The following is an 11,696-nucleotide window of genomic DNA, read 5'->3' on the forward strand; positions in this document are numbered from 1 at the left end:
TCACTTGGCCGGGTGCACCCCATTCCCACCGGGGATCCAAATAAGGGCCCCGGGATTTGGTGTGGGGGCGTGGGGAGTGGTGCTCTGCCCTCCACGAAGAAAAATAATTTTGTTTCCTGTTTGATGTCCAGGGCTGAAGAAGAAGACGAGCACTTAGAGCGCACTCTGGAGCAAAACAAAGGCAAGATGGCCAAGAAAGAGGAGAAGTGTGTTCTTCAGTAGATGTCAGAACAGAATCTCTCCCAACGTTGTCGAACCGGGTCCCAGACCAGAAAAGAGTCAGACTCCTTGTCGATCTTAAACTTCCGACGTTTTGTTCGGCTGGATTGTACTTTACTGCCACCGCCCCTTTTCCTCCCTCCTTTCCAGATAATACACAGAACTCCAAAATATCTTTGTTTAAGGCATTTTGTGTGTGTTAATCATTTCCTTGAAATCATGTGAAATAGATTTGCACAGACACCTTGTGAGTGGTTGGTATTGAGAGTGTTCAAGAAACTGTTTTTAAAGATTCATTTTTCCTCATTTCCTGATGGGAGATAAACATTGTATTGTCGTTGTTGGTGGTGGTAATAGCATAATGACAGGGGGGGGGGGTAACAGGGAGGTAAGAAAAATGTCATGAATGTTCCCCCACCCCGTCCTGCCATATGTAACACACTGTTACTTAAATTTTATAGTTAGATCATATTCAATCTACTTATTAAACTGTGTTCTATTTACCAGTGGGGTTGTCTGCAGTTGTTTTGCATTTCACTGTAAGGATATAGTGTTCCCTTCCTCTGCTCTCCTCAGAGGTTGGCCCTTTAACTTAGCCGGAAACAAGCCCTGCAGTTTGAAGGTGATCTGTGAGGAGGGGACTAACATACATGCATCAGTTTACAAGGACAGTTTTACCATCCCAGAATGCGCCATCTTTTTCTCTGGATAATTATTTATTATATCTTGCTTGGTTCCTACATTTTGTTGGGTCTCAACATTGGCTCAAGAATGCTGTTAATATTTATTCTGTATTGATAAAAAGGTTTGTCTTGCCACTATGAGTAAATCCCCATTAATATTTTCTTCTCTAGCATAGTACTGTCATTTTTTGTGAAAATGGTTATGTTTATTTATTACAATACTGAGTCATATAAATTTTCAATAAAAGCAGAAACTTTCTTACCTTAAACACTGCTGCTACTTTCTTGCAATGAGAACTTGACACTGGCTTGAGTGGAAATTTGTGCATCCATAAGACTGTTCGTGTGGAAAACGGTCCTCAGGAACGCAGGGCAGCATACTAGGCTGTATTTGGAGCTGAGTAAGTTTATACCATCCCAGAGGGGCCCTGCTGACAAACGAATGTGAATTGAAAAGTAATTAGTCATATTCTTAAGCTATGTAAACTATCATCTTTTGCAAAGGGTCATCTCTGTTAAAGATCTGTGATTCCTACCCCCTGAAAAAAGCACTAATATCTTCATGAATTATCCACGTTATTACTTTCGGTTGTTACAGTTTTGCAGTCCTGTGAGAGAGCTGTGTCTTCTGCCAAATGGCGCGTGTTTGGGTCTTGAAGTGAAAGGAAGAGTGTTATTGTTGGGAAAGGTGGGGGAACGTGTGTGTGCAGGTGTGTGTGTATGAGGTGAGGGAAAGAGTGCTAGGCTACAGAAAAAGGCGATTCTATGGTAGTTTCCGTCACTTCTCAATAGGGGTGTCCAAACAAAGAAAGCTCGTTCAACAAGTCCGGAAACTTAGAGAAAATGCTACTAGCATTCCCACTTCAGCCTAGATATTCTCTCTCTCTTACACACACACACACACACACACTTTGTTTGAAAAGTATGCAGCCGCCTCCACTTGCCAATCTTTCAAAATGATTTTAAAAAAACACACTTGTTATAGAATTTCTTCATGACGTTATAAGTTATTGAAAAGTTATTGGAACTAAATGAAATCCAGGATTTACCCCATGTATTCGAGCTGCTGCTCTCTGGGGGAAAGCCCTCAGAACCCCGCTGTAACCCGAGGGAAACCAACAGACGGATATCGCACGGCTCAACAGCCCGGGACTTGGGTGGCCGGCAGCACCCACTCCGCTCGCGCTAGATTCGGAACCTTCCCTGCTGAGGGGCCTCGCAGAAAGGCAGCTCTCCCCCGCCCCCAAGCTACTCCAGATCTGCCAAGTGACAAATCTGCCCTAGCCCACATTTGCTGGGGTGGCTGCGGCCGCTGAGCGGCCCCTCTCCCTACCCCTCCTACTTCAGTCCCGAGCCTCGCGCGGTTTCCATTTGGGCTGCTCCGTGGCACCCGGACGCCCCTCAGCGGCCGTGGAACGCGGACCCCGGGGACTGACGGGGTCAGGCCCGCGGCTGCAGTGCCGCGTCGCGACTTCGCGGCGTGGTGCCCAGGGGCCCGCTCTCAAGAGCCGGCGCGAACCTAGCACGCCGTGGGGCCGGGCCCCCCGAGAGGCCGTGCTGGAGGAAAAGAAGCTGTGTGTCCGGAGGGCGCGGAGGAGCTGGAGCACTGGCGGAGCGCTGGCGGCGCGCTGGCTCCGGCACCCTCCGCAGGCCCGTGCAGAACTTCCGCCGCCGGCCGGGAACCCTCGGCCTGGGATTCAAACCCCTCCCCCTGTCCCGAGTGTCCTCCAGGGTCTTTCCCGGCTTCGCGGTCACCTGGATGCTGGATCTGGGTCGCGGGGCCCAGGTCTCTCGCCCCTTGCCTGGCCCGCAGGCCTTGAGCTGGGACGGTCTCCCCCCCAGCGCTGCCCCCTCTTCCCCGCCCAGCGCGGCGACCGTTGCTGGAACGGTCGCCGCTTCTGGGCCAGCGTCTCCCACCTGGACTTTTGCCTAGCGACGGATGCCTCAATCCTCCGCTCTGCATTCAAGAAACTTTCATCTCAGTCTCTCTACTCTCCTCCCCTCTCCCTTCTCCTCCCTTTTTCTTCTCTTAATCCCGGGGTTTTATGGGCTGAGCATTAAGAAAATTCGCCTGCAATTTGGGATTAGATAAATACTCTCATTAGGATTAAAAAAAAAAAAAAATCCGTGCTACTTGATACCTCCCCGACTTCCCCGAGACTGGTGGCAGCATCTGGAACCGAGAGCGCCGGGCTCTGGCGCGGCGGGCCCTGGGGACCGCGCGGGCACATTCCAGCGCGGTCCCCAGTTCCAATTCGCCAAGCCGAACCCAGATCGGGCGCTAAGGCTGTAGGCGAAGCGGGGCCTGGAGGAAGCAAGGAGTGCGAGAGGTTGCGGAAACTAGCAAGAGCAAGCGCCCTGGCTCCGGAGGGCAACCCAGGCACGCAGCGCGCAGGCTGGCAGCTCCGGGCTACGGACGCGGACACGGGCGACGCGCACCCCAGGGCGTCCGCGACTCTTTCCCCCAAAATCAGTGCGCTCTGACCCTCTATTTTTTCTGGATCCCGGGGCGGGGGTGTATTTCGTTTCTGTCTTTAAATGTCGGCAACCATCTCGGTGGCCGTGAGCCGCGGGCCTCGTGGGATACTCCTAGCGGGGGCCTGCGCAAGCCGAAGGTGTATCCCCGCCAGGCCAGCGCTGCTTGTGCGCTGTTTCTTTTCCTCTTTAAAGAGCGCGCGCGCGCTCTTTTTCTCTTTCCTCTCGTTCTTTTATTCAGCTTTCTCTTTCTCTCCCTTTTGTGAATGGGCCGCGGTGGCTTTGTTCTGGAGAGAAGCGCCCGTGTCGCTGACTTTTGTGAACCAGAGAGGGATCTTGTAAAACCTCTTTTTCTCCTTCGTTCTCCCCCACTCCCACCCCTCCTTTCCCTACGCCTTTGATTAGATGTTCCTTCATCGTCCAAAAAAAAAAAATGTAATTTCGTTGGTCTGGCGGCCACTTTCTTTGAACATTAGCTCGCTTTCAGCTCCAACTTCAATTAGAAGGAGTTGATTTTGAGAGATCAACAAAAGAACCGACCAAAGCCTTATTAAAGGTCCTAAGAAGATCTCCTGGGTCCTTTGAGAAGCAGTTAAGGAAACAGTGTGCCCTCCATCATATTCTGTTACCGTATTTTATTCGGACTCCAAAGGAAAGTGTCGCTTGGGGGAGGGGGAGGCACTTTGAAGAGCGGCGGCTGCGGCCCCTGTTCAGAGCGCGGGCTTCCCCTTCGTTCTCCTCTCCCGCGCCCAGCGTCCCGGCAGCTCGCGGGCCCGACCCGGCTGCCCGGGCACTCCCCGCAGCGAGGCGCCCGGCAGCCCCTGGACTCGCCCTCGCGCTAACTCTGCTCAAACTTTCACTCCGCCTGTGGAGGTGGGGGTGGGGGGAGATTAGGAAGACGGGATAGAAATTCCTCGAAAGGGCGTAAAGTGCCCAAGATTCAAGAGGACTTGCCATTTAAAAGAACTGCTTTGCTCGGGGTTGGAGGTTGGAGTGAAAGCGCTTGTGGGTTTTGTTGTTGTTTTTTGTTTTCACTCTTCGCAAAGTCCAAGCAAGTAGCGACCTTGTTTGGGGAAGTTTCTTTGGCTTGGGAAATGGGCTAGGCCAGTACGAACAATCCGGGGAAGCCCTCTCAAGGCGGCTCCCTCCGCCGTCCGTGGAAGAAACCTCGAGGGCAGAGGTCCACGGCTGCCTTTTCTACCACACGGCCCCCGGTGGGTGAGGTCTCCAACGAGAGAGTGTGAGGAAAAGAAAAGTTTTCTATCAAAAGCTTTAGCCTGCGGAGTGAGGTGTGTTGCGAGGGGAAGGGGACGCTGGCTTCGAACGTGCGCCAAGACTTGCAAGCGCCCTTGCTGGGACGGGGAAACAGAGGCCCGAGAGCCGGTAGGCGGAGGCGCCTGGCCCATGGGTGCTCTTCCTGGCGCAGTCGTCCCGGGGCGCCGAGGACCGATCGACGCCCCCGACTGCTCCGCGAAGTAGCCTGCGCCGCCACCGGCCGCCCCTGAGGTCCGCAAGCAGGTGGGGGCGCAGAGAAAGGGAGATGCCGGGGCCGCGGGAGCGGCTGGGAGCCCGCGCTCCTCCAGGCAGCCACCCCGAGTCCTCGCGCCCACACCCGGGCCGCGGAGCCCCGTGGCGCGCAGGGGAGCGAAGGAACCGGTTTTCCAGCCCCTCTCCCCCCTCTCCGCCACTCCCTTGGGAGCGCCGAGAGGGCGCGAGAAGGGCGGGGGCCCTGGTGCAGGCCTCGGGACCCGCGGCCCCCTCCGCGGCTGAGGCTCGGGCGCTCCGCTCGCCCGGCTCGCCTCGCCCTCGCTCTGCGCCGCGTTTGCCAGCGGAGCCCCGGAGTTAGCGCGCGACCGGGGCGGGGCGGGCGGGCGGGGCGGGCGGGGTGTGGGGGCGGGGAGGGCGGGGGCGCGCGGAGGTAACCCCCGGCTCGCGCTGCCATTGCCCGGCTCCCTGTCACTCAGCCCGCGCAGGGCCCCCGATTGGCGGCCTAGCCCCGTTACGCACTCGCCTCGCGTTCACATACTCGGGGAGGGCAGTAGAAAGGTGATCAATCTTCATCAGGCTACATTTCCAATCACCTAAACAACCGAGCAAGACAAGCCACTCCGACAAGGTAAATCGCTTGATTTATTTAGTTTGCAAAGTGACTCTGCAGGACTTCCTCGGTCCCCACCGCCTCCACGTTGCACCGGGAGTGCGGCGGCAACGGCGAGCCACTCCCAACTCTGCCCCTCGAATCCCCCCCATTGCGGCCCCTCGGCGCGGTCCCGGGCGAGGCTCTGTCCTGCAAGCTGTGTGGGGCTTTGCAAAACAAAGTGTCTGTGCAATAAAGTGAAACCCGGAGGGACACGCACAAAGCCACTGAGGAAAAGAGAGATGGGAGGAAGGAAGTTGGGGGAAAGAAAGGCGCCCTGGGGTCCTAGACCAGCCGCGCGGGTAATTCCTGTGCCGCTCTGTTTTGCAGGTTGGCTGCCCGGCGGGTCCCTGTGAGCGCGCGAGGTAGATGGTGAGCGGCCCCGGCGGGTGAGGGCAGGTAAGCAGAAAGCCGCGGGGCCGCCCGGGGCTCCCGGAGCGCGTTCGTTACTTTTACCTCCCCCTCCTCACACATATCCTCGCGCCCCTGGTCCCCGGCAGGTGGGCGGGGCTGGGGGAGCGGCCTGGCTCCCCTCGCGGAGTGCCAAGGACCCCAGAGCGCAGCTGTGGCCCCGCGCCCCCTCCCCCGCCTCCTCCGAAGGACCTGAGCTGCAGCGTTAAGTTGGGACAAAGTCTTGGAAAACTCTGGCCGCCGCCTAGCAGAGCCGCCGTGCCTCGAGTCCCAGTCTCCTTCGGAAACTGTTTCCTTTCTCGTCCCCTTCCTCGCAAGTTAGACTCCTCCAGCCCAGGCCGTGGGTCCCCGAGGAAGAGAGCGGGAGCGGGGGCTGGGGGTGGGGAAGCGCTGCTCCAGCCTTAACTTCTCTCCTGAATTCCCTAGCCTGGGTCCCGGGCCTGCCTTAGAGGGTTCCCGCAAAGCGCAGTATAGCGACAGGGCCCCCCGGGCTCCCAGTCCCACTCCCCAGCAACCCTTCCTGACCCCCGTCTGGGAGGAGCGCCTTGGGTTCGGGGCCACTGCGGAAGCGAGGCTGCGACCTTCCAGGCCAGGTCTGCGTGGGCTGCGCCGCTGAGGCCTACTTCGCTCTTCATCGGGTCCTGGGGGCCGTGGGTTCACCTGATAGAGCGTCAGGGTGCGCACACGACTCACCGCACTCGGGCTTCCCAAATCCCCGAGACCCTTTGGGGCTATGGGCCAGGTACCCTGCAGCCCCGGCTGGGACGTCATGATCTACAGCCGGGGCTGGGCAAAAAGAAGGGCGGGTGGCAGCGACCGCGGCACCCCTGGCCTTGGGCGGCGTCCTGGAACCACCACCTGTACAGTGGCCCCTACGGCGTCCTCTGGCCTCCTGTAACCGCGGTCGGTGGAGGTGTGGGTCCGGTGGGCGATCCTTCAGTGGCTGGGCGCAAGGAGGTCAGCTGGAATGATTGCTGGCTCTGGGGCAGGGCCGCAGCGGCGGAGACCTTTGGAAGAACGGAGCCTTCTAAGTGCGCAGGGTGCCCAAGAGAAGCCAGGTGCAGTCCGCTCTCCTCATTGCCTCACCTTGGCCTTCTGTAGTCTGTATTTTTGTCTGGCTTTCAAAGACATTTGAAGGCTCTGCGAGGCCTGCAGTCTGGGCGCCAAGTGAGCATTTGCTTGTGCAGCATAAGGCGGGCTCCCGCCCGGCACAAAATTTTGCCTAGATTTGGGGTCTTTCTCTGACCTTCCCAACCTGGCCAGGCTTTTAAGTTCTCCTCACCCTGAAAGTACCTTTGGCCCATTCCAAGCCCGAAATGAGGCAGTGATGATCTAGAAAAAGTTAACTTTTTCAAAGACGCCGTGGTCTGTGAGCTAAGGCCTTGTTCAGCTAAATTGACCGCCCTGCACAGTACCGTTCCACCGCCTGTTCCCTCTCTCTTGCCGGGGGCTCCTCCCCTTGACCAGACCTGGAGGCTGAGGTGGCTCCCAGTGATGGTTTCCGTGTGTCTCGTGTCTCCATAGGCCGGGCCCCGAGACGCAACAGAGCTTGAGGATTGCAAGGTAGGAGCCCTGCACTGCTCCTGGCCTCGGGCCTCCTGGATCCGTCGGGGCGCCTCCACCCGGCTGTTAGCATGATGTCTTACCTCAAACAACCCCCATACGGAATGAACGGGCTGGGCCTGGCCGGGCCCGCCATGGATCTCCTGCATCCCTCCGTGGGATACCCGGGTGAGCACTGGCCCTCTGGCCCTTTCCTTCAGCCCCTGCAAATGTTGGGGATCCTCCAGCTGTGCGAGTGAGCACTGGCCCTTCCTGTGTGCGCCCCAGCGTCTGGCGTTTGAGTGCAGGTTGTTGCTAAACAGGCCCTGGGAGCCAGTTGCCGCGTCTGCTTAGTTGCAAGGGGGCAGACTCCTGGGTCGGTGGGTGAGGTGGCCAGGACTGTGAAAATGGGCAACGTGCACCGCTGGGCCTGGCGACACCAGCAGCCTGTCTCCTGGGGTGGTCGCACTGCGCTGTGCGGACCTCATTCACCCATGGATTTGTTTCCCACTGGAGGTGGCTGGTTTTTTGGTGAATCTGTTGCTTTCTCCACCACCTTGAATGAGGAATCTGGACTCTGTCTAGCCCTGACATAAACTGCCAAACTCCCCTTTTGGGGATTGGTAGGCTTCACAGAAGACAAGGAGTTTTTCCTCCCTGATTAAATTGTCCTCGGACCCCACGACTTGCACCAACTTTTGCACTGGCGTAGTGCACTGCTTGAGTCGTGTGCTGGGTTTCTTTCTAGCTCGCACTCCTTTACCACCGTTTGTTACCTGGGAAGGTATTTTCCAGGAGGTTTCTGTGCACTTCCTCTCCACTCCCTATCCCGGGTGGGGGTGGGGGGCGGGGAGTGGCGGTGGAGGGAGGGAGATTCTTTGACTTCCCTTCTTAGGTTCTGAGAGGACTGGAGGGGCAGTTCTGGAGTCTGGGAGACACTGATCTCCCAGTCACGCATGTTCACTTTATCCCACCTGTGGCCTCTCAGGCTCGCCCTCCCGCACGCGAGGAGGGGGATCCCTTTGCTCGGAGCTCGGCCTTCTCTAGGGATGGCCTGGGCAAGGGATTTCTCTGGGCCTGGCAAGGGATTGCCCGAGTCCTCTAGCGGTAGCCCGCAAGGCCACCGCTTACCCCAGGCGCCCCCGCGTGTCTCCGCAGCCACTCCGCGGAAGCAGCGGCGGGAGCGCACCACCTTCACGCGTTCACAGCTGGACGTGCTCGAGGCGCTCTTCGCCAAGACTCGCTACCCTGACATCTTCATGCGCGAGGAGGTGGCGCTCAAGATCAACCTGCCGGAGTCCAGGGTCCAGGTGCGCACTCTCTGGGCTCCAGGTCAGGGTAGCAGCGCTGGCGTCGGAGAAGGGTGGTCTCGGCTGGGGGCGGGCTTCCAGAGAGAGCAGCCCCTCTCGCACTCCCCCTAGCGCTGGGCCCGAGCCAGGAGAAGGGGGCAAGTTAAAGGCAGTGGCTTAAGGCCCTGGAGCCAGTCCTTGGCCCCGGCTGCCTTCGGTATCGAAAGTCGTTTTGAGGATTGAGTGAGGACGAGCTAGGCTCTGGAACCTAAAGCGCCCCGAGTGCCCGACACTTGCTCTGCTGCTTCAGTAGCCCCGGAACTTGGCAGTTTCCCTCAGAGGCCTGAAATTTTGCGTCGGCCCTAGCTGGAAATGGAAGGGTGGCGCGTTCTGCCTTGGAAGTGTGCTCCACGGACGGCGCCGCTCCTTAGACACCGCCTCTGCGGGGAGGGGACGCCGAACGCGAAACCCAGCTCCCGGTTTTGTTGTTTGTTTTTGAGAGGAAAGGGCTCCGAAAACAGTTGGGATTCTAACTCAAAACTCTCTTCAGGGGCCTTTTGTCTCGCTCTTTCCCCCACCATCCCCAAGGCTCTTGAGAGGACCAGGAGTGCACTGTCTTGTGCCAGGACCCTCCCAGAGGAGAAGTTTTGTGACTGACTATCCCATTTGGTTTCTCACCTGGAGCCAAAAAAAAAAAAAAAAAGAAATCCCAACGAAATCTCGCCCAGGCTTCCTTCCCGAGAATCCCTAGCCCCTAGAGTACGGCCTCTGTCTCCGCCTCGGGCCTTGCTGCGGCTTCCACCCAAACATTTCGCCCTGCCCAGCTCTGCCTCCAGGAGCCGACTCCGTGAAACTGCTCTGGCTCCGGACTCGGAGACGGTTCCGCACTGTGCGGCTCTGTGCCTCTCCCCTGTTTCCCGAGCTCTGTCCATAGGACACAGAGCCTCTGCACCTACTCTGGGTTGCGTCGAAGCAGCCAACCGCAGCAACTTAGAGACGGCAGTACTTCTGGCTGGACGCACGGGAACCTTCCGCCCTGGGGCAGAGTGGCGCTAGGGGTGGGGAGGTGCGCATCCAGCTGAGGAGGGGCTTTGAGCGGAAGGACCCGGAGGGTGGAGGATCTGGGGACAGACTTGCGGGGGAGGGGGACAGGCTTGGCCGGGCCGGCGACTGGGAGGGGCGGAGGCCAGGGTAGGCGAGGGATGTAAGATCCTGGGCGGGGTAGAGGGTCCAAGGGGCGGGGGAGCAGCGAGCCCTGCTGGGCCCTCTGACCCACTCTCCCAAATCCCACTTGCTGCAGGTCTGGTTCAAGAACCGCCGCGCCAAATGCCGCCAGCAGCAGCAGAGTGGGAGCGGAACCAAGAGCCGCCCAGTCAAGAAGAAGTCGTCTCCAGTGCGGGAGAGCTCGGGCTCCGAAAGCAGTGGGCAGTTCACGCCGCCGGCTGTGTCCAGCTCCGCCTCGTCCTCTAGCTCAGCATCCAGCGTCTCCGCCAACCCCGCGGCTGCCGGCCTGGGCGGGAACCCGGCCGTGGCCGTCGCCTCCTCGCTTAGTACGCCGGCTGCCTCATCCATCTGGAGCCCAGCCTCCATCTCTCCCGGCTCTGCGCCCGCGTCGGTGTCGGTGCCCGAGCCACTGGCCGCGCCCAGCAACGCCTCGTGTATGCAGCGCTCGGTAGCTGCAGGCGCCGCCACGGCAGCAGCCTCCTATCCCATGTCCTACGGCCAGGGCGGCAGCTACGGCCAGGGCTACCCCGCGCCCTCCTCCTCCTACTTTGGCGGCGTGGACTGCAGCTCATACTTAGCGCCCATGCACTCGCATCACCACCCACACCAGCTCAGTCCCATGGCACCCTCCTCCATGGCGGGTCATCATCACCACCACCCGCACGCTCACCACCCTTTGAGCCAGTCATCAGGCCACCACCACCACCACCACCACCACCACCACCAAGGCTACGGTGGCTCCGGGCTTGCCTTCAACTCTGCCGACTGCTTGGATTACAAGGAGCCTGGCGCCGCGGCTGCATCCTCTGCCTGGAAACTCAACTTCAATTCCCCCGACTGTCTGGACTATAAGGACCAAGCCTCATGGCGGTTCCAGGTCTTGTGAGCCCAGGAGTGAGAAGATGAAAAGAAACGCAACTACCTGCGCCCTCCGTGGTCCCCATCCTATTGCTGCTGCTGCACCACCCGCCTTGCCTCGGCTTCCCCCAAACTGAATTTTCACCCCTCCCTCAAAGATACCCGTTTCCCCGCACTGCCACCCCTATCAGTGCCATTTGCTTGGGGGGAGGGGTGTGCCCGCAAGCCCTTCTACCCCTTAGATTGGGGGGGGGGGAACTGGTGCTTTGGCTAGGCCGGTTCGTTCTAATATGGGAGAGCTGTGTGCACTCTCTTTCAACCCCCACGAAATTCCTAACTCCTCCTTCCCGTCTTTCTGGGCAGCTGTTATGCACTTGCAGCCTTCGGAGGCCCTTTGCTCTGACCCGCTGTTTGAACCCAACACTTTTATTCTTTCTGGACACTGGAGCCACTACTGGCGTGTTTCTGCCCATTCGAGTGCTCCCACACACTACTCCAAGTCAAAACAACCACTAAGTGTTTCTCCCTCGCAGACTGCCGCCCCTTCAGCCGCCCTCGATTCTGCTCCCCTCCTGCAGGCCAGAGCTCTCCTGGACTTCCTCCTCCCCAGCGGGGTGCGGGGGGACCGGGTCGTCGTCGGAGGCCCGCGCCTAGAGCCACGTCCCACCCCGCCCTGCGCTGGACTGGTTCGAGCTTCCGCCTCGGCGGGAATGCTGTACATAGTCGGTCCGTTCCAGGGACCACTTAACTTTTTAGTTGCTGTTGGTCGAACTGAGCATATTTCGTCTTAGCGCCCAGAAGACAGAACTTTTAAGATATATACAGTACATATATATATATACACATATATATATAAAA

The 11,696-nt window shown here is 58.6% G+C and overlaps 2 protein-coding genes across 7 annotated transcripts in view; both read left to right on the top strand.

Moving 5' to 3' along the window:
- EHBP1 (EH domain binding protein 1) overlaps nt 1–1,165 on the top strand; it is a 378,411-nt gene extending 377,246 nt beyond the window's left edge. For all 4 annotated transcript variants that reach the window (XM_062209516.1, XM_062209514.1, XM_062209518.1 and 1 more), the window contains one exon: nt 132–1,165. In XM_062209516.1, the coding sequence (XP_062065500.1) occupies nt 132–222 (91 nt within the window). In that variant the 3' untranslated portion in view covers nt 223–1,165. The remainder of the gene's footprint in view (nt 1–131) is intronic.
- Nucleotides 1,166–7,559: 6,394 nt separating this feature from the next.
- On the top strand, nt 7,560–11,426 carry OTX1 (orthodenticle homeobox 1). Of its 3 annotated transcripts, none has more exons than XM_062208693.1 (5): nt 7,560–7,677; nt 8,620–8,777; nt 10,057–10,217; nt 10,308–10,373; nt 10,404–11,426. In XM_062208693.1, the coding sequence occupies exons 1-5, from the start codon at nt 7,560–7,562 to the stop codon at nt 10,864–10,866; spliced, it is 966 nt and encodes a 321-aa protein (XP_062064677.1). In that variant the 3' UTR covers nt 10,867–11,426. The 3 variants fall into 3 exon arrangements, with proteins under 3 accessions (XP_062064677.1, XP_062064679.1, XP_062064676.1); XM_062208695.1 differs by having other exon boundaries at nt 7,560–7,656; nt 8,626–8,777; XM_062208692.1 differs by having other exon boundaries at nt 7,560–7,656; nt 8,626–8,777; nt 10,057–11,426.
- The last annotated feature ends 270 nt before the right edge of the window (nt 11,427–11,696 follow it).

Source organism: Lepus europaeus, chromosome 13 (genome assembly GCF_033115175.1).
Source record: "Lepus europaeus isolate LE1 chromosome 13, mLepTim1.pri, whole genome shotgun sequence".
Lineage (NCBI taxonomy): Eukaryota > Metazoa > Chordata > Mammalia > Lagomorpha > Leporidae > Lepus > Lepus europaeus.